We start from the raw sequence: 20,726 nt of genomic DNA, 5'->3' as shown, positions 1-20,726 counted from the left end.
ACATGGAGGTGTATATAAAAGTTCCTTGGGTATGTAAAAATCAAACAGTTGTGAGATGTTCATTCAATCAAGCAAGCAGAATATCTTCCTTAATTTTTTAAAAATTTTATTATTTTTTTAAAAGTAGGCTCCACACCCAATGTGGGCTTGAACTCATGACCCTGAGATCAGAGTTGCATGCTTTACGAGCTGAGCCAGCCAGGTGTCCCTGGAATATCTGCTTTAATAATTATATTTGGGTAATTGTATAAACTGAACATTAATTTACATGTTTTTAATGTAGTGAACTTTTATTTTTTTTAAAAGTGTTTATTTATTTATTAGAGCACGTGTAAGTGCGAGTTGTGGGAAGGGGAGCGGGAGTGGGAGAGAATGACTAGCAGACTCTCCCGCTGAGCCAGCTGAGCTCAGAGCCTGATGCAGGGCTCATCCCATGACCCTGAGATCATGATCTGAAATTAAGAGTTGGACGCTTAACTGACTGAACCACCCAGGCGCTCCTAACTTAATGAGCTTTTTTTTTTTTTAAAGATTTTGCCCATTTATTTGAAAAAGAGAAAAAGGGAGAGAGAGAGCACAAGCAGGGGGGAGCGGCAGGGAGAGGGAGAAGCAGACTTCCCGCTGAGCAGAGAGCCCTACTCGGGGCTTGATCCCAGGACTCCGGGATCATGACCTGAGCCGAAAGCGGATGTCCGCCTGACTGAGCCACCCAGGTGCCCCACTTAATGAACTTTTATTTTATTTTTTTTAAAGATTTTATTTATTTATTTGAGAGAGAGAGCACATGAGAGGGGGGAGGGTCAGAGGGAGAAGCAGACTGCCTGCCGAGCAGGGAGCCCGATGTGGGACTCGATCCCGGACTCCAGGATCATGACCTGAGCCGAAGGCAGTCTCTTAACCAACTGAGCCACCCAGGCGCCCCTTAATGAACTTTTAAATAAAAAATTTGAATCAGAAGGTTGGAGCTAACTTCTAAAGAATGGAAGCTAGCTTGGTGAGTACTAGTACACAGCACCATGTAGAGGTCCCGTGATGGACTTGCTTTTTTTATCATTACTAGTATTAAAATTTCCTAAAATATACATTTATGAGTATCATTGAGAATGAACATCATCCATTACAAAGTGGCTTTAACTGAAAATTGATTAGAAGAGCTTTGGTAAACTTTAGGGTGATCAGAGAGGAACCATGCTTTTTGGTGAAGGAAACTTCAGATATCAGTGTCTGTGTCTTTTGTGGCAATTAGGTTTTTTTAGAGAGAAAGCTTCCAGTGTCCTTCCATGAAAAAGCCTGGCTGTCAGCTTTGTGAAATTTGATCAAGGGGAATGGAGGTTGGGGATTTCAGCCATCATACATGCAGTCTTTTATATTATCTGGTTTAGTGTGATACCTGTATTAGGGTTGTATTTAGCTGCATATACGAGATCTTAAATTATCAGTGAGTTAAATTATGATTGTGTTCCTCTGTAAAAAGTTGGTGGATAGGTCTGGGGCTGGTATAGTGGGTCTGTGAAGTTCATCAGGCTCGATTGTCTTCCAGCTATCTGCTCTGTGAAACCTAGAGTCGTCATTCTCAGGGCCCAGATAGTAGTCATACCCAGGTTTCAGATAATAGGAAAGAAGAAGGGAGAAAGGAGGCAGAGGGCTCAGTTTCCAGAATGTTTCCTGGAAACTGCCCCACAGCACCCTGCTCATATGTTATTGGCTCTTAACATATATCCACATCTCTTAGAAGGGTAGGATAGAAAAGGAAATTTTTATTAATGGCAGCCATATACCCACCTGAAATCTGGGGTTCCATTAGTAAGGAAGAAGGAGAGATAATGATGCAGGCAGTTAGCACTCCCAACCATAGCCTCTCAGGCCTCATCCTCCTCCCCACTTAGCTTGATCCCCACCTTAGCTGTGCTTCATATCCCTAACATTTTTCTCAGAGTACAGGAGGTGGGAGCCTGAAGGTTTCTTCCAAAGATTTTCAACCATACCTTCTGTTCCCAGGCTCACACTAAATTCCTTTCTTGAGTGGTACCTTATGTTTCTTAATTCAGATCCCTTCTGGCTTCTCTGGGATAATTTGCCTTACATTTTGTTAGCTCCTCCCCTTTAGGCAGTCAGATTTTCAGCTTTCTCTCTTTGCTTCATTCATCCACTTTTCATCTTTTAGAAAATTTCTGAAACCTCTTGTATGCTATTGTGTTGTTTCCCATTGTCTTTCTCCTTGTGCATTTACATCTTTCAAATTTGTATTTCTTTTTTTTTTAAAGATTTTATTTATTTATTTGAGAGAGAGAGAGCACATGAGAGGGGGGAGGGTCAGAGGAGAAGCAGACTCCCCGCCGAGCAGGGAGCCCGATGCGGGACTCGATCCCGGGACTCCAGGATCATGACCTGAGCCGAAGGCAGTCGCTCAACCGACTGAGCCACCCAGGCGCCCGTATTCCTTTTTTTTAGTGGAATTTTGGGAGGTAACAGAGAAGAATGTTTATTCAGATCTCTGGTTAACTGGAAGAGAGTTATTGTATTTTTGGCTCTTCACAGTGGTTTTATCAATTTATATTCCCATCAACAGGCATATATGAGTTTTTTGTTCCTCCACATCCTTGCGGATTCTTGCTAGTTAATTTATTGCTTTTTGCGAAATGATGGATGAGTGATGGTATCTTGTTTTCGGCTGCATTGCCCGGATTTCTCTGAGGTAGAGCATCATATATTTATTTACTGGTCACTTAGTTTCTTTTTCTGTGAATGGCCTTTTCTTTTTCTTTGCCCGTTTTCTGGGTTGCTTGTTTTTTTTTTTTCTTACTGATTTTTAGCATTTTTTTTTTTTTTTTATATTTTCTGGTTATTTATCCCTTTTCCCATTATGTATATTGGGAATATTCACACCTGTGTATTGTTTCTTAATTGTGTTTATGATACCGTTTGTCATACAGAAGTCCTTGCAAAATGTTTTATTTTCATAATCGGTAGTTGTAATTTTTTCTTATTCGTAATGTGCATGTGTTACATGTGATTTTCTCCCTCGATCAGATCTGCTAAGGTTTTGGAGCTACCTTTTATTTTTTTAAAGCAAGTCAAGGGGCGCCTGGGTGGCTCAGTTGGTTAAGTGTCTGACTTCGGCTCAGGTTATGATCTCAGGTCCTGGGATGGAGCCCAAAGTCGGGCCCCCTGCTCAGCCTGGAGTCTGCTTATCCCTCTGCCCCCGCCATGCTCTCTCTCTCTCTCTCAAATAAATAAATAAAAATCTTAAGTGTATGTTTTTTGGTTTGTTTTCCGCCTTTGTCATTCACTTTTCTTTTTCCTCTTTTTGTATTGAGTGGTTAGCTTTTCCCCTCTTTTGTTTTTCTAATACATTTTTAGGATTGTATGCTTTTTCTCAGTCTGCTTTTGGCTACATTCATTGGTTTTGATATTAGTATTTTCATTGACATTTATTTTTTTAATAGTTTGTAATTTTAGTTTTGTATTAACTTGAGTCATTTATATAGGTCTTGTAAAAATTCTAAATTTGTCATTCTCTTGTGAGTTAATGTTTACTTTGTTGTGTTATGGTAGTATCGTTTTCATTTGTAAAAGGTACAGTTGTTGGAACTAGTCTTGTAATTTCTGAATTCTTTTTTCAAATGCTAGTGTTTTATAGGTCAGGAAAGAAAATACTGCTGTTCCATTTTACTTCACAACTGTTGCTTACATTCTGATTGTTAATTTGGGGGTGAAGATATTGAGATAATTTTAGCGCTAACGACATTACTACAAATTTGTTATTCAAACCGTGTGGAGGAAATAAAGATACGTAATAGTTGGCTCTTGGTCTCAAAAAGTATCTGTACTTGGCTCAGTAATTTTATTCTGCATAGATGAATAAACCTAATTTCTTTCTAAGATTTTATTTTTTGAGAGAGAGCACGCACATGTGCGTGCTTGTGCACGGATGATGGGGAAGGGAGAGAATCTCAAAACAGACTGTGCGCTGAGTGTGGAGCCCCAGTTGGGGCTCCGTCCAATGACCCTGAGATCATGACCTGAGCTGAAACCAGGAGTCTGAAGCTTAACCAACTGAGCCAGCCAGCCTCCCTTGAATAGACGTAATTTAAAGGAAGATTTCAAATCTGATTTTTCTGTTTTCTATTTCTAATAAAAGAACTTGTTAGGACTGTTTTCATTCTGTGTAACCTTAAAGGAGAATCTTCTGCCCACAGGAGGTTTAAGGCCATACAGTTGACTTTGTGGCAGAATTAGACTAAAATCTTGACCTCTTGACTCCCTGACTAGTTATTTTTTACTATACTCTGCTGCAGAATACTTCATTAATGATTCTTCATGTGATAAATTGGGTGAAGAAAGAAGTGTGAAAATAAAGTTGCAGAAGGATCTGTTAACTCTGACCAATAAGTGGTCCAGCTCTTTGGATTCTCTTGTTTCTCTCTGGTTGGTGGTCAGGAGTTGCACAGCCCTAAGTAGTGACTGGAGCTGTATAGGTTATGTGAATTTGCATTTCATTGTCGCTTTGGCCAATGTGGATTGGTTGTTCTCAATCTCCACATGTTCCCCCGAAACTTTAAAACTAAAATTTCTTTCTCTCTCTCTCTTTTTAAAAAGATTTATTTATTTATTTTTGGGGGGGGAGAGAGAGAGAGAAAGAACAGGTGCATGCGCATTAGTCAAGAAAGGGGCAGAAGGAGAGGCTTCAAGCAGTCTCTCTGCAGGGAGCCTAAATACGGGGCTTGATCCCATCACCCATGAGATCACAACCTGAGCTGAAACCAAGAGTTGAATGCCTAACTGACTGAGCCATCTAGGTGCCCCTAAAACTAGAACTTCTTTTTTTTTTCTTTAAACTTTTGAAGAAAGCTTTATCTTTTTTTTTTCTTTCAAGATTCCATACTTGTCAGAGAGAGCAAGCGCACAAGCAGGGGGAGCGTCAGGCAGAGGGAGAAGCAGACTCGCCGCCGAGCAAGGAGCCCGATTCAGGACACGATCCCAGGACCTCAGGATCATGACCTGAGCTGAAGGCAGACCCTTAACCAACTGAGCTACTCAGGTGTCCCTAAAACTAGAATTTCTGATGGGAGTTTATCCTATACCTGTCTTTTGTATATTCGAAGAAATGAATTCATTTCCTAGGGTTCCCCCTGCCCCCATGAACTTTTAAAAACTGAGCCATTGGATATTTGCTCTAAAGTGACTGAGTTTTATAAAATTACCGGAGAACATATAAAGGCACTTCTGAATAGTTGCAGATAATCTGTAGCTACCATTTATGTTACATGTACTATATATCAACACTATTTTAAGTATTTAGTATGTATTGTATCATTTTCCTCATGCTTAAATTAAATGAGGTATCACCTCACATTAGGAAGGGTTTGGAGAGGTTATTTATCACTTGCACTCAGTCACACAGCTTTGAGTTGGTGGAGTTGGGATTCAAACTAAGGGTTATCTGACTTGCAAGCCTGAGCTATTGCCCACTGTGACATTGTACCTCTTAAGCATGATTAGGGTTTTATAATTGACTAAAAAATTACTTATTTCTAAAATATTAAAGGTACAGGGGTGCCTGGGTGGCTCAGTCGTTAAGCATCTGCCTTCGGCTCAGGTCATGATCCCAGGGTCCTGGGATCGAGCCCTGCATCGGGCTCCCTGCTCCGCGGGAAGCCTGCTTCTCCCTCTCCTACTCTCCCTGCTTGTGTTCCCTCTCTCACTGTCTGTCAAATAAATAAAATCTTTAAAAAAAAAAATTAAAGGTACATACAGATTCTTTGTAGTATTATTTCCCATAATCAATGCACTTTTTTTTTTTGCTAACTCTGGTATAGGACACTGGCTTTCCTTCTTCCTACTTGTGGAAAACTTGCAGTGTAGGTCTACTTTGTTAGAGGTATAGCCTAAGCTAGAATCTGCTGATCTAGTAAATCATATTTAAATGATAGAGAGGTGGGTAGATTCTCTTGTTTCTGCTCTTGTTGCCTCTCTAGGAATTTTGAGACCTGAGATTTAGGCTGAATTACAAGGGGTGGTATGATGGAAATATATCGAAGGAATAATTCATTGTATTTGGTGCTGTAGGAACAGCATTTTAACTGCAGTTAGCAATGGTTGCTTTCCTTGAAAAGCATTAGTTGGTGTCTCTTGAGTTTACTCCATGTGAATCAGATATTGTTGATTTCCAATGACTGCCCTCCCATAGTACTTATTTTAAATTACATAACCTGTCCTGAGACAGCTATTTTTGGGGATTCCATCATATAGCTTCTAGTCATTTAAATATAGGCTATAAATGCACTGTTTCCCCACACAACTTAAGTTTTGAGGTTGACCCCAAAAACTTTGAATAGAGTAGGTGTAAAACATTGAGGACATTCTGTTTAGCCTTTTTTTTCCTGATCCATTTGCAGAGGAAGTAGCTTTATCTCCTACTACTTCCTTTCCTGCTTGCTTTAGAGCCGAAGTCAGCAGACTAAGGCCTGCCCAGCTGCCTATTTTTGTGTTGTCCATAGCCACCACTCTAGTGGATTAGGGCTGTGAGCCTTGGAGACCTCGCTGGAGTGTTCCATCGACCCCTTTATTCCCAGTGCCTGCCTCCCTGGCCATTGGCTGCACCTCGCTGCTGCCCAGGGTTTGCTCTGGTGCCACCTACACGTTGCAGTGAATGTAGAATCTCAGACTGGGGATTGGTGACTCAGCACATTGCCTTGTCCCTAGCAGCTGAGCCAGCTGCCCAAGTTGAGATGGCTGGGCTCTCTGGGAGAAGAGAAGGGCGTGCTGGAATTTGGGTGTCACTGGGGCAGAGAGTGAAGCTGATTGCGTTGAGTACTCTCTACCCTCCCTCCCCCCATGGCGCCCTCTCCACCAGACTGGATACTGGACACTCTTCCTTTGGAAATGGCTCCAGCTAATGACCTTGTACCTAGTGTGCTCACCATCTGAGAGGGCCTGACTTAGGTAAAAAGGATATAGGTTAGGCAGGACTTTTCTTTCTTGTTATATAAGGACCTACATTTTATCCTTGATTTTGCCTTTTGCTTGGCAAAGCCTATGATAGCCCTTCTCAGAAAAAGTTTGTAAATCCCCACTCCATAGCCATAGGAGACTTCTTGCTGTGCCATGAACACCCTCAGGCACACTGCTGCCTTCTGTTGCTTCAGGCCCTTGGTACTTGCTATTCTGTCCTTATGGGCATGTTCTTTAGTAGCTCCTGTTCATTATCAAAACAGAGAATCTTGGGTTTTACTTTTCAGAGATAAGAAAAGTTACTTTTTTTTAAAAAAGATTTTATTTGACAGAGTGAGAGAGGGAACATACGCAGGGGGAGTGGGAGGGGGAGAAGCAGGCTTCCTGCTGAGCAGGGAGGGGATCATGACCTGAGCCCAAGGCAGACGCTTTAACGACTGAGCCACCCAGGTGTCCTGAAAAAAAGTTACTTTTAAAAAAACTTTGCATTTTACTGATTGATTTGTTTGGGGTAGCAATAAAATAGTGAGCAAACAGACCGAGTCTCTGCTGTCAGGGAGCTTAGAATCCTTTGAGAGAGAAGACGTTAAACATAATTCCACACTGTGCTAAGTTCTATGAAGGAAGATTCAGAGGCCTAAGAGATTATAAAGGGAGAGGGGAACTAATTTAAAACAAGAGTTAGATAGACTGCCCGTATCACTTCTTTTTTTTCTATATATTTTTAAAGATTTTATCTTATTTTTTAAGATTTATTTGAGAATGAGAGGGTGTGTGTGCACATGAGTGGGGGGAGGGGCAGTGGGAGAGAATCTTTTAAGCAGGCTCCATGATGAACAGGGAGCCCAGTGCAGGGCTTGGTCCCATGACCCATGAGATCATGACCCGACCGAAACCAAGAGTTGGAAGCTTAACCCACTGAGCCACCCAGGCACCCCTGCTCCACTTCTGCCACCTGTGTGGAACGACGTGGTCCATGCTACCGTCATCTCTCGACTGGATTACAGTAATAGCTTCCTGACTGATTTCTCTTCTGCTCTTGCACAAGTGCAAGTCCGTTTTCCACTCAGCAGTCATGGATGGTGACTCTGTGAAAATAGGTTAGCTCATGTTACTCTTTTCTCCAAACTCTCTGATGGGTCCCCTTCCTACTCTGTATAGTAGAAGCCAAAAGCCTTAGAGTTGTACTCAAGGCATCATTAGTACTTTGATTTCATCTCCTTCTGTTTTCTCCAGTGCTTGTTCTGTGACCTTACTGGCCTCCTTGCCATGGCAGGATATTTTCAGGCATACTCTTGTCCCAGCTTCTTGGCACTTGATCTTCCCTTGACTGGTAATGCTTTTATCTCACTTATCTGCTTGCCTCATCACATCACCTCCTTCATGCCTTTTCTGTTATTCATGATGTTTTAAATTATTAAATTTTTTACTTCTATATATAGTCAAGTGACCACATGTAGTGATTTAAGACTACAGTCTTCTCACATCACCCTGTATAACACCTTGTCCTTCTTTTTCTCCATAGCACTTATCTACTATACTATATTTTTATTTTTTTATTTTTTAGGATTTTATTTATTATAGAGCATGAGAGAGAGAGCACGAGCAGGGGAAGGGGCAGAAGGAGAGGGAGAAGCAGACTCCCCACTGAGCAGGGAACCCGACAACGTGGGGCTTGGTCTCAGGACCCTGGAATCATGACCTGAGCCATAGGCAGATGCTTAACCAACTGAGCCACCCAGGCACCACCCTTATGCTATATTTTTCTTAGCTGTCTTGTCTCACCCTCTAAAAGTAAGCTTTACAAGGGCTCAAAATTTTAAATGTTTATTTACTGCTGAATTTCTATGTCTTAGAACTGTGTTTGGTGCATAGTAAATTCTTAGTATGTATTTGTTGAATGGATGAGTGAATGAATGAGGGAAGACGTTTTCAAAGATTTATGCATTCATTTGAGAGAGAGGGCGCCTGAGCTGAGTGGGGGAGGGGCAGAGGGAAAGAATCTCAAGTGGCCTAAGTATACCTTGATCTCATGATGCTGACTGAGATCATGACCTGAGCTGAAATCAAGAGTTGGACGCTTAACCCACTGAGCCACCGAGGCGCTCCGAGGGAAGACTTTTTTGATGATATATCAGCCTGGATAAGAAAAGTGAATTGTGATGGGAAAAGTTTCCAGAGAAAAAAAATTTCCAGGGTGAAGTCCCTAAGCCAGGGGAGAGCATAGACTAATGACTAAAATGTGTAGTGAATATTCTCAGATGAGGCTGGAGAGTTAAATGATGGCTAGATAATGCCAGAACTTGTCAAAAATTTTGTATGTAATTTTAAGTATAATAGGAATCCATTAAAGGGTTTAAGCATTTAATACTTCAGAGTTCATTTTTTTTTCAGAGTTCATTTTTTAAGTACAAGAATACTCTCCTACATAACCACAGTACAACTTTCAAAATCAGGAAATTAACATTGAATATTATCGTTTAATCCATAAAACACATTCAGATTTTGCTGATTCTCCCAATAATGTTGTTAGGCACTGAGTAATGTACAGATTTGGGATCTAGTCCAGGATCCTGCGTTGTATTCAGTTGGCTCTTTAGTGTCCTTCAGTCTGGAACAGTTCTTCCATTTCTCCTTGTTTTTCACAACCTTGACATTTTTAAAGGGTACAGGCTAGTTTCTTTGTAGACTGTCCCTCAGGGTTTGTCTTATATTTTCTTGTGATTTATGCATTTTTGGGCAGTACTACCACCAAAGTATAGCTGTTTTGTGTGTGTGTGTGTGTGTACACAGTGTGTGCGTGTGCTCGTGCATGCATGTCAGGAAGAACTTGAAGTTGATTTGTCCTATGCTGTTAACATGTAACTTTTATCACTTGGTCAGGGTGATGTCTGCCAGTTTTCTTGACCTTACAGCTAATAAGTATGTTGAACTAAATAATTAGTGAGTACTTTGTAGGGAGATACTTTGAGTCTTTGTAATACCCTCTTTCCATCATATTTTTTTGCTTTAGCATCCATTGATGTATCTTACCTGAAATAGATACTATATTCAGAAAGGTGCCAAATGCTTCTTTTTCTAACTCTGTTTTATATTCTAGTGTTATTAGTTGGCATTGTACAGTAGGGTAGTCTTTCCCTATTCATGCATTTATTTTATGTGCTTCAGATTGGTGTTCTTATTTTCCTCAATGGGTTATGATTTGTTATTTTATTTAAATTTTTTTGGACTTGGCTAGCAGGAGCCCCTTAAAGCTAGTTCTTGTGTCTTTGACAAGTTCTCATTTTTTGGGTACTTCCTTAACTATCTGACATAGCAAGATGTTTTAGGCTTGAATTTTGAATTTTCTTGGTCTCAGCCAGAGCGTTACTCATTTGGGGTCTAGGTGTGCTTATTGCTACTGAAGTGTTATTGCTTCTAGGTCCTCTCAGTATATACAGTTAGGAAATACACTCACACACACATTTATACCTGTTTTTGTATTTCTCCACTATATTAAAAAAATAATTTCACACTGATACCTCCAATTCCAGGCAGAAGCCACAGAATTTATTCTAGCCATCTTTCTTTCCGTATTTGTAACTCCTTTCTCTGATAGTTAGAAACAGCCTACATTCCCTTCAGTGTATTTAATTTAATTGTTTAATTCTTTCTGTTCATAACCAAACTCATGGCCATGTCAGCCAAAAACTTTGTCTCAGATGTGTTGCCCCTCCCCCTGAAAAATTTACGTTCTAACCATAATGAAACAGTATGGTTAGAAACAGTTATTGGAATGATAGCTCTGAGGAGGGGTGGGGTGGAGGGAGGAGATAATAGGGAAAGGAGGAAAGATTACAGGCCAGTTAGAAGGCTTGGCCTTGGATACTCCTAACCCTCCTTGCTAGCTCAAAGGTCAGCCTGATGAGGGAGAAGACTGCTTCATGTTTGATGATTGTTCTGGCTGCTGTGTGGAGAATAGATTGAAAGGAATGAGAAAGGGCACCTGGGTGGCTCAGTTGGTTAAGCGTCTGCCTTGGGCTCAGGTCATGATCCTGGGGTCCTGGGATCAAGCCCTGCATTGGGCTCCCTGCTCAGCGGGGAGTCCGCTTCTCTCTCTCCCTCTGCCCCACACCCAGCCCCCACACATGCTTTCTCTCTCAAATAAATAAAATTAAAAAAAAGAGAAAGGACTCAAAGGAGACAGGGAGGTTGGCTGGCAGACTTTTTTGATTAGTCTACTTTAAAGGGAGGGTAGAAGGTTTTTTTTGGTTTTTAGGTTTTTTGGGGGGGCTTAAAGATTTTATTTATTTGAGAGAGAGAGGGACAGAGTTGAGTGTGAGCAGGGGAGGGGGAGGGGCAGAGGGAGAGGGAGAAGCAGACTCCCTGCTGAGCAGGGAGCTCACTGTGGGGCTCCCCCAGGACCCTGAGATCATGACCTAAGCTGAAGGCAGACATTTAACTGAGCCACCTAGCACCCCGTTAATTAATTCCAGTATAGTTAACATACAGTGTTGTGTTAGTTTCAAGTGTGCAATATAGAGATTCGACATTTCTGTACATTACTCAGTGCTCATCAAGATAAGTGTACTCTTAATGGGGAAAAACTGAGAGCTTTTCCCCCAAGGTCAGGAACATGGCAAGGATGGCCACTCTCACCACGTTCATTCAACATAGTACTGGAAGTCCTAGCCACAGTAGTCTACAACAAAAAGATATAAAAGGCATCCAAATCAGTAAGGAAGAAGTAAAACTTTTAACTATTTGCAGGTGACGTGATACCATATATAGAAAACCTGGAAGTCTCCGCCAAAAACCTGCTTATAACTGATAAACAAATTCAGTAAAATCACAGGATACAAAATCAATGTACAGAAATCTGTTGCATTTCTATACACCAATAATGAAGCAGAAGAAAGAGAAATTAAGAAAACAGTCCTATTTACATTTGCACCGAAAATAATAAGATACCCAGGAATAAACCCAACCAAAAAGGTGCAAGACTTGTATTCTGAAAACTGATGAAAGAAATTGAAGACGACACAAAGAAATGGGAAAAAATTCCATGTTCATGGATTGGAAGAACAAATATTGTTAAAATGTGTATACTTCCCAAAGCAATCTACACATTTATTGTAATTCCTACCAAAATACCAAGAGCAGTTTTCACAGAACTAGAACAAACAGTCCTAAAATTTGTATGGAACCACAAAAGACGGCAAATAGCCAAGGCAATTTTGGAAAAAACAAAGCAAAGCTGGAGGCATCACAATTCTGGACTTAAAGTTATATTACAAAGCTGTAATGAAACAGTATGGTACTGGCACAAAATAGATACATAGATCAATAGAACAGAATAGAAAATTCAGAAGTGAGCCCACAATTATATAGTCCATCTTCGACAAAGCAGGAAAGAATATCAAATGGGAAAAAGTCTCTTCAACAGATGATGTTGGGAAAACTGGACCACTTTCTTACACCATACACAAAAATAAATTCAAAATGGATTTAAGGGGGGGTGCCTAGGTGGTGCAGTTGGTTGAACATTCGACTCTTGGTTTCAGCTTGGTGGTGATCTTGGGGGCTCTGCGCTCAGCTTGGAGTCTGCTTGGGGTTGTCTCTTCCCCTGTCCCTCCCCTCCACATACTCCCTCTCTCTCTCTCTCTCACGCTCTAAAATGGGTAAATAAATCTTTAAAAAAATGGATTAAGGACCTAAATGTGGATGTGAAACCAAAAGATCCTAGAAGAGAGCACAGGCAGTAACTTTTCTGACATTAGCCATAGCAACATTTTTCTAGATGTCTCCTGGGGCAAGGGAAGCAAAAGCAAAAATAAATGATTGGGATTAATCAAACTAAAAAGGTTCTGCCCAGTGAAGGAAACAGTCAACAAAACTAAACGATAATCGATGGATTGGGAGAAGATACTTGCAAATGACATATCCAATGAAGGGTAAGTATGCAAAATGTATAAAGAATTTATTCTTAACACTCCAAAAACAATCCAGTTAAAAAATGGGCAAAAGATACGGTGGTCAACAGACACATGAAAAGATACTCGACATCACACATTAAGGAAATGCAGATCAAAACTATGAGTGGTGCCTGTGTGGCTCTGTTGGTTTAGTGGCCCACTCTTGATTTTGGCTCAGGTCATGATCTTGGGGTCCTGGGATCGAGCCCTGTGACTGGCTCCCTGCTCAGTGGGAAGTTTGCTTTTCTCCTCCCTCTGCCCCTCCCCTGCTTGTGCTTGCATGCGTGCACACACTCTCAATCTTTAGAAAGAAAAACTATGATGAGATACCACTTCACACCTGTTAGAATGGCTAAAATAAAAAACAAGGAACAACGTGTTGGTGAGGATGTGGAGAAAAAGGAACCCTTGTGTACTGTTGGTACAAACTGGTGCAACCACTGTGGAAGACAGTATGGAGGTTCCTCAAAAAAATAAAAATAGGGGTGCTTGGGTGACTCAGTTGGTTAAGTGTCCCACTCTTGATTTTGGCTCAGGTCATGAGATCAAGCCCTTTGTTGGACTCTTCACTGGGCATGGAGCCTGCTTAAGATTCTCTCTCCTGGGGTGCCTGGGTAGCTCAGTTGTTAAGTGTCTGCCTTCAGCTCAGGTCATGATCCCAGGGTCCTGGGATCCAGCCCCGCATCCGGCTCCCTGCTCTGCAGGAAGCCTGCTTTTCCCTCTCCCACTCCCCCTGCTTGTGTTCCCTCTCTTCGCTTTGTCTCTCTTTGTCAAATAAATAAATAAAATCTTAAAAAAAAAAGATTCTTTGTCCCTCTGCTTCTAATCCCCTCACTGGGGGAAAAAAAAAGACCTGTCTTTTGATGCAGTAATTCCACTACTGGTTATTTACCCAAAGAATATGAAAACACTAAAACATTATTTACAGTAGCCAAATTATGGAAGTAGCCCAACTGTTCATTGATAGATGAATGGATAAAGAAGATATATATACACACAGACACAGACACACACACGCAGTGGAATATTCCTCAGCCATAAAAAATGAAATCTTGCCGTTTGCAACAACATGGATGGATCTAGAGGGTATAATGGTAAGCAAAATAAGTCAGACAAACACAAATATCATATGATTTCACTCGTATGTGGAATTTGAGAAACCATAAACAAACAAAGAAAAAAAGAGACAAACCAAAAAGCAGACTCTTAATTGTAGAGAATAAACTGATGGTTACCAGAAGGTAGGTAGGTGGAGAAATGTATGAAGTAGGTGAAGGGGATAGAGCACACTTATCTTTTTCTTTAAAGTTTTTAATTCCAGTTAACATACAGTGTTGGTTTCAGGTATACAATATAGTGATTCAGCAATTCCATACATCACCCTGTGCTCATCACAAGTGCACTCCTTAATCCCCATCACCTTTGTCACCTGTCCCCCACTATCTCCCCCCAAGAAGGTGATCCAGTTTTATTCTTTTTGCATAGTTTGCAAAACTATCCAGTTTTCCTGACACCATTTGTTGAAGAAATTCTTTTTTTTTTAAGATGTTATTTATTTGAGATAGCAAGCGAGAGAGCGAGCACAAGTGGGGGAGGGGGAGAGGGAGAAGCAGGGAGCCTGATGTGGGGCTCGATCCCAGGACCCCAGGATCATGACCTGAGCTGAAGGCAGACACTTAACTGGTTGAGCCACCCAGGCACCCCAGAAATTGTCTTTTTTCCATTCCATATTCTTGCCTCCATTGTTGAAGATTAACTGACCAATATAATCATGGGTTTATTTCTGGGGAGGGTAGAAGCTTTGATGAACTGTTGTGACAGTGGTGGAGAGGGACAGAAGTGGATATAACCAAAGCATATCTGAAAGTTAGTAAACCGTTTTTAAATAGGAGTTTAGGGGCATGTGGGTGGCTCAGTTGGTTGGGCATCCAACTGTTGATTTTGGCTCAGGTCATGATCTCATGATCTCAGGGTCACGGGATCAGGCCCTGCTTTGGGCTCTGGGCTCAGTGAGGAGTCTGCCCCTCCCCCCCTGCTCATATGCACTCTGGAATAAATAAATCTTTAAAAAAATATTTTACCAGAGATACTAATTTACCCAATGGATATAAACAGTTACCTTAATAAATAGTATTTTAAGAAATACATTGGTCCTGGCAGATGTTAGTTTGCTTTTAGACAATTATACTCGATAAGTATTTTTCTTTGTGGTGAGTATGAGTCTTTTGTTCACATTTTTTTTATTGCATGCATTTTAGATTCTGATTTATGCATTGAAAGGTTGTGTTTATTAACTTTAAAATGAATTTGATTTGTGGGCCACTCAAAAGTAAGCATGAATAATTTTCATATACTCTTAAACCAGTTGTATATATATAAATGTGTATAATATTTAGCTCTGGTAATTATAAATTTTCTTCTGTTTTTTAGATATTATGATCAGATTTGTTCCATTGAACCCAAATTCCCATTCTCTGAAAATCAAGTAAGTCATTAATTTTAATTTGTTTTAAAGTTGTATAATGTAAACTTTCCTCCCATACATGGTATCACTTTACTATTTTTATATTTTTATGAGACCTTTTGATACAAATTAGAAGCTTGTAAGCCCATCTGATAAAAATCAGATTGTCTTTTTGAAAAGCGTCTTGGAATTCTATTGCTGCCATTGTTAGTCACTTCTGGGTTTATGTAGAGCATTGGGCTGCATTTTTTTTTCCTGCATTTTATATCAGTATGATCTGTTGACTGATTAACATAATCTATGGTGTCCTTCTCTTTGGCTTTTACAGAATTAAGAAGGAAACTATAATTGAAGTATTAGTCTCAGTTTATGTTTTTAAAATTTGACACATTATATTTGCATATGAAGTTGCAAGTGCTGATATGATTAGGTGTTACACTATAAGAATGTTTGCTTTCGGGGCGCCTGGGTGGCTCAGTCGGTTAAGCGGCAGCCTTCGGCTCAGGTCTTGATCTCAGGGTCCTGGGATCGAGCCCCATGTCTGGCTCCCTGCTCGGCAGAGAGCCTGCTTCTCCCTCTCCCTCTGCCTACTTGTGCTCTCTCTCTATCTCTCTGTCAAATAAATAAAATCTTTGAAAAAAAAAAGTTTGCTTTCTCTTAAAGGCTAGATATTGGAAATGCTGACGATTTCTTACAGTTTTATTTGAGAGACTTGTTAAACAAGTTTTTAGTTTGCGTGACATTTCTGAGTTTTAAAATACGTGGTTTATGAAAAATACTTTAAACATTCTTGTACTGAAGTTTTACAGGTGATGTAATATGTTGAAATTTGCTTTAAAATACTTGAGGAAAAAAAGTATATGTTTGGGGGCTGGGCTGGGGGCAGGGAAAGTGGGGGTAGGTGAACCAAGATGGACAAAAGGCTAAAGCTGGTGATGGCTATATGGGGTTCGTTAAGTTATTCTCTCTAGTTTTGTGCCTATAGAAAATTTCTCTAATCCTCAGTTGCAAAATTTTTGTATGGGATTCCAATACATAATTTAAAAGATGGTAAGTTTTTTTTAACCTTTATGTGTGGAATATTTTATTTTATTTTTTTAAAAAGATTTTTATTTATTTAACAGAGATAGCACAAGTAGGCAGAGCGGCAGACAGAGGTAGAGGGAGAAGCAGGCTCTCTGCCGAGCAGGGAGCCCGATGTGGGGCTCGATCCCAGGACCCTGGGATCATGACCTGAGCTGAAGGCAGCCGCTTAACTGACTGAGCCACCCAGGCGCCTCTATGTGTGGAGTATTTTAGAAGCAGAGTGAGATGCAGTTTTTTTAATTAAGTGAACTTTTTATTTATATAGTATAGCATACATACAAAAGTGAATATATCTTGAATCTTTACAAAGTGAATATACATATATGAGCACAACCCAAGTCAAGAAATAACATTATCTCATCTCATTCCCCCAAAAGTAACCCTTTTCCTACTTCATCATCATGGACTCGTTTTTGATCTTATCTTCTGGGAAACCTGTAGTACTTTGTTGCCTTTGCCTCTCTTGGCTTATTTGACAATCATTTAAGTGCCCGTTCTGTTCAAGTCGTGTGTTGTAAAGATGAGTAAGATAGTGTTTTCTGGAGGGGATAATATATGTATAATTACTGAGGCAGAATGACCATTGGAAATATCTTAGTGCCAGTATTTTAAGAAAGAAAATTTTATGGTCCAGGAAAAGGGAAAGGAGTTAGTTGGCTAGGTAGGATGATGTTTTGACAAGCTTTGGTCCTTTTCCTCATTATGGATTTTTCTTCAAAAGAGACCTAATATTTAATAAGATCCAAGAAGGTAAGATGATTTTCTGTTTTCTCTCTTTCTATGAAGATCTGCTTGACATTTACCTGGAAGGATGCTTTTGATAAAGGTTCACTTTTTGGAGGATCTGTAAAATTGGGTATGTAATTATTTTTATAAAAATGGTAAGAAACTTAGTCTAAACACTTTGTATTATTTTAGGTTTTTAAAATTGCTCTCCTAACAACTCTTCATAAATAATAAACATTTTTACATTTTATTTTCTTTTTAACTTCAAATTTTAATGTCATTTCCAAATATTTGTAGAGAGCCTACGCCTTGCCAGGCACTGTCCTAGTTATAAAAATGAATAAGACAGTTGTATTCAGTCTGGCTAGGAAGACAGCTGATCATTCTAAAATATAGTGGGTAGTATATGGGTATATGAAAAAAGTTGTGGGAGCATAGATGAAGAAGACATAAATTCTGCTTGTTGAAAGAAAGCAATGTTCACGTTAGGCTCTGAAGGATGAATTTGGTTTTCCTACCTAGAAAATAACGTTACAGGTAGAACATTATAACCAAAGATCAGAAGAATGAAGGTTTTTTTGATCTACCAGCTTGGCAGGTTAACCTCTCTGTGCATTAATTTTCTCATCTTTGAAGTGGGGAATAAATAGTACTGTGAAATACTATTTATCTCATTGGGTTCTTTTGTGGATTAAATGAGTGAATACATGCGAAGTCCTTAGAAGAGTATGCAATAAGTATTAGCTGCAATGAATAATAGTAACATTTTATTATAAATAATTACATGTAATGTATTATTTATAGAATGTATGCATTATAGAGTGTATATTATATATAATAACATACATTATAAATTATATGTAATGCATATTAATACAATTATTGTTAAAGTCTCGAAACCATAGGTTGAATGGAGGATTATGGAGGGTGAAGACATTGGAAAGTAGATTATGAAGAGTTGGAAATACACTCTGAATTTGTATTCTTCTCTCTTATATGTTAATAACTCATGTTTATTGAGTATTTATTACACCTAGGCACTGTGGAAGGGGTTTCACACATCTTACTGAATTCCCCAAAAGCCCAATGAAGAAAGGCACTATTATTACCAGTTGAACACACTGGTTTAGAAAGATTAAGTGACTTTCTAAGGTCATAAAGCAAGGATTTAATGAAGTGGGATGTGATCCCTGAAAGCCTGACTCTAGAGATTAAAGGAGACAGACCAGTGAAGAGACTGATGAGGGTTGATGAGATTAGACAAGGTGGTATATGTGGGTCAGAGGTGAAGCAGTGGGTGTGAGTGACATTTCAGAGTGGAAACTAACTGATCTGCCGACTATCTCAGAAAAGAGTAGTTGAGGGTTGACTCTCAGATTTATAACTTGGTTTGACTTGTTGGATATTTATTCCTTCCAATAGACAAGTTGAGTTTGACTTTCCAGTGTTATGTCTGGGGAGGCATTTTTCTTTGGCATTTGGAAACTGGATTTAAAACTCAAAAGTGGTAGAGACATAGATTTGGGAACAATTATCATTAAATGATGATAAACCTATCTCCTCTGGTAGTCTGTAGATTGGGAAAAGTGTGAAAGCCAGAGGTAGGGAATATAACATTCAAGGGAAACAGGGGAAAAGGTTCCTGGGAATGAGGATGAGACAAAGCTTTCAGATCTCAGAGGAACCAGGGGAAAAAAGAGACATGGGATTGAGTGCCAGGAGGGTTTCAGAGATCACATAGTCCAATGGTTCCTGAACCTGGCTGCACATTAGAATTACCTGGGGAAAATGTGAAAGATACAGGTGTAAAGATACAGAATGCCAGATGTGATAGGAATTTTCAGGGTGGGCCACTGGAATTAGTATCTTTGAAAATACCTCCAGATGACTCATATTCATTCGGGTTGGAACATCATTGACAGAGTTACTGTGGCAGAGGTCAAGTCATGTAAAGTTGGAGAAGTCACTGGATTCAGCAATGAAAGAAGTTTCATTAGGGGCATGCTGAAGAAGCCAAATTGCATCGGGTTGAGGGGTGGACCAGAAGTGAGGAAATGGAAACAGCAAATATGGGTTGCTCATTTCAGAAAATTTGCAGTAAAGATTTAAGGACAAGGGAGCAGTATGCAGAGAGGGAGACCAGGTCAAGAAAAAGGATTTTTAATGCCATTGATAGGTTGAGAATTAAGGAGCAGATGGCAGAACTAGGAGATACTAAGTGAGCTAGATTAAGTGACAAACCAAGTTCCTGGAAGAAGTGGGAAGCAAAAAACAGCATAAATAATGGAGGAGGTAGTTCATCAAGGCACTTCCAGTAGCAAATATTGGGAATTAAGTGTCCTTCAGTAATGTCTTATTTAAATAAAGCATGGGCTACCTACTCATTAGAATATTGTGTAGTTTTAGGATTCTAAGAATGAGAGTGGAAATATATTTTCACATGTAATGCTTTGTTCTGTTTTTCCATGCATATAAAAGTTTTGTTTATACTATAGTCTTTTAAGTGTGCAATAGCATGTCTAAAAAAACACTGTATATAACTTAATTTAAAACTTTGTTGCTAAAAAATGTTAACCATCGTTTGAGCTTTCAGTGACTTGTAATCACTGATCACAGATCACCCTAGTAAATATAATAATAATCATGAGGAAAAAATTTGAAATACTGAGAATTACCAAAATGTGACACAGAGCTACAAAATGAGCAAATGCTGTTGGAAAAATGGCACTGATATACTTGCTTGATGCCACTAACTCTGAATTTGTAAAAGAAATGCAATTATCTGCAAAGCCCAATAAAGTGAAGCACGATAAAATGAGGTATGCCTGTAAGTTTGCTTTTTGTGATCAGCGTATTTCACTTAGCATAATGTCCTCAAGGTTCATCCATTGTGTAGCACGAGACAGGATTTCCTTCATTTTTAAGGCTGAATGATACTTCATTATATGTATATACCACATTTTGTTATCTTTTCATCCATCAGTGGACACTTAGGTTTCTTCTGCCTTTTGGCTATGATCATGGGTGTATAAATATCTTTTTGTGACTGCTCTCAGTTCTTTGGGTATATACCCAGAAGTGGAATTTTTGGATCATATGGGAATTTTATTTCTAATTTTTTGAGGAACTGCCATACTGTTTTTCATAGCAGCTGCAATCTTTTACAGTCCAACCAACAGTTCTAGTTTTTCCACGTCTGCCAACAATTGTTATTTTTTGTTGTTGCTGTTCTTGATGGTAGCTATCCCAGTGGATGTGAAGGGTGTAGTTTTTTGACCAGAGTTGTATTTTAACCACATTATCTGCTAGCCTTCTGAGAGATGTATTGGCATAAGGGAGTGAGACTTGGAGGTACTTGCATTGTGTTAGGTTTGTAGTAGTGAAGAACTGGCTTGAATGTGGTGAGAAGATATAATTTTGAGAGAGGTGATGAGAAAATGGAAATAATTTATTTGATTTTAAGTGAGAATTGACACGAGAATGACTTTTCATTTGGAACCTGACTAACAGCATTGTGGACATAAAGGGAAGGAAAGAATAAT

The 20,726-nt window shown here is 39.6% G+C and overlaps 1 protein-coding gene across 2 annotated transcripts in view; it reads left to right on the top strand.

Moving 5' to 3' along the window:
• PDCD6IP (programmed cell death 6 interacting protein) overlaps positions 1–20,726 on the top strand; it is an 85,959-nt gene that overhangs the window by 2,211 nt on the left and 63,022 nt on the right. For both annotated transcript variants that reach the window (XM_028107041.2, XM_028107040.2), the window contains exons 2-3: positions 15,339–15,393; positions 17,245–17,314. In XM_028107041.2, the coding sequence (XP_027962842.1) occupies positions 15,339–15,393; positions 17,245–17,314 (125 nt within the window). The remainder of the gene's footprint in view (positions 1–15,338; positions 15,394–17,244; positions 17,315–20,726) is intronic.

This window comes from Eumetopias jubatus, unplaced genomic scaffold (assembly GCF_037043125.1).
Source record: "Eumetopias jubatus isolate StellerSeaLion01/CBP00866 unplaced genomic scaffold, mEumJub1_p1.0 scaffold_1, whole genome shotgun sequence".
NCBI classification, from domain to species: Eukaryota; Metazoa; Chordata; class Mammalia; order Carnivora; family Otariidae; genus Eumetopias; species Eumetopias jubatus.
The sequence above is the reverse complement of the archived record's forward strand: the minus strand, read 5'-3'. Positions and strand labels throughout refer to the sequence as shown.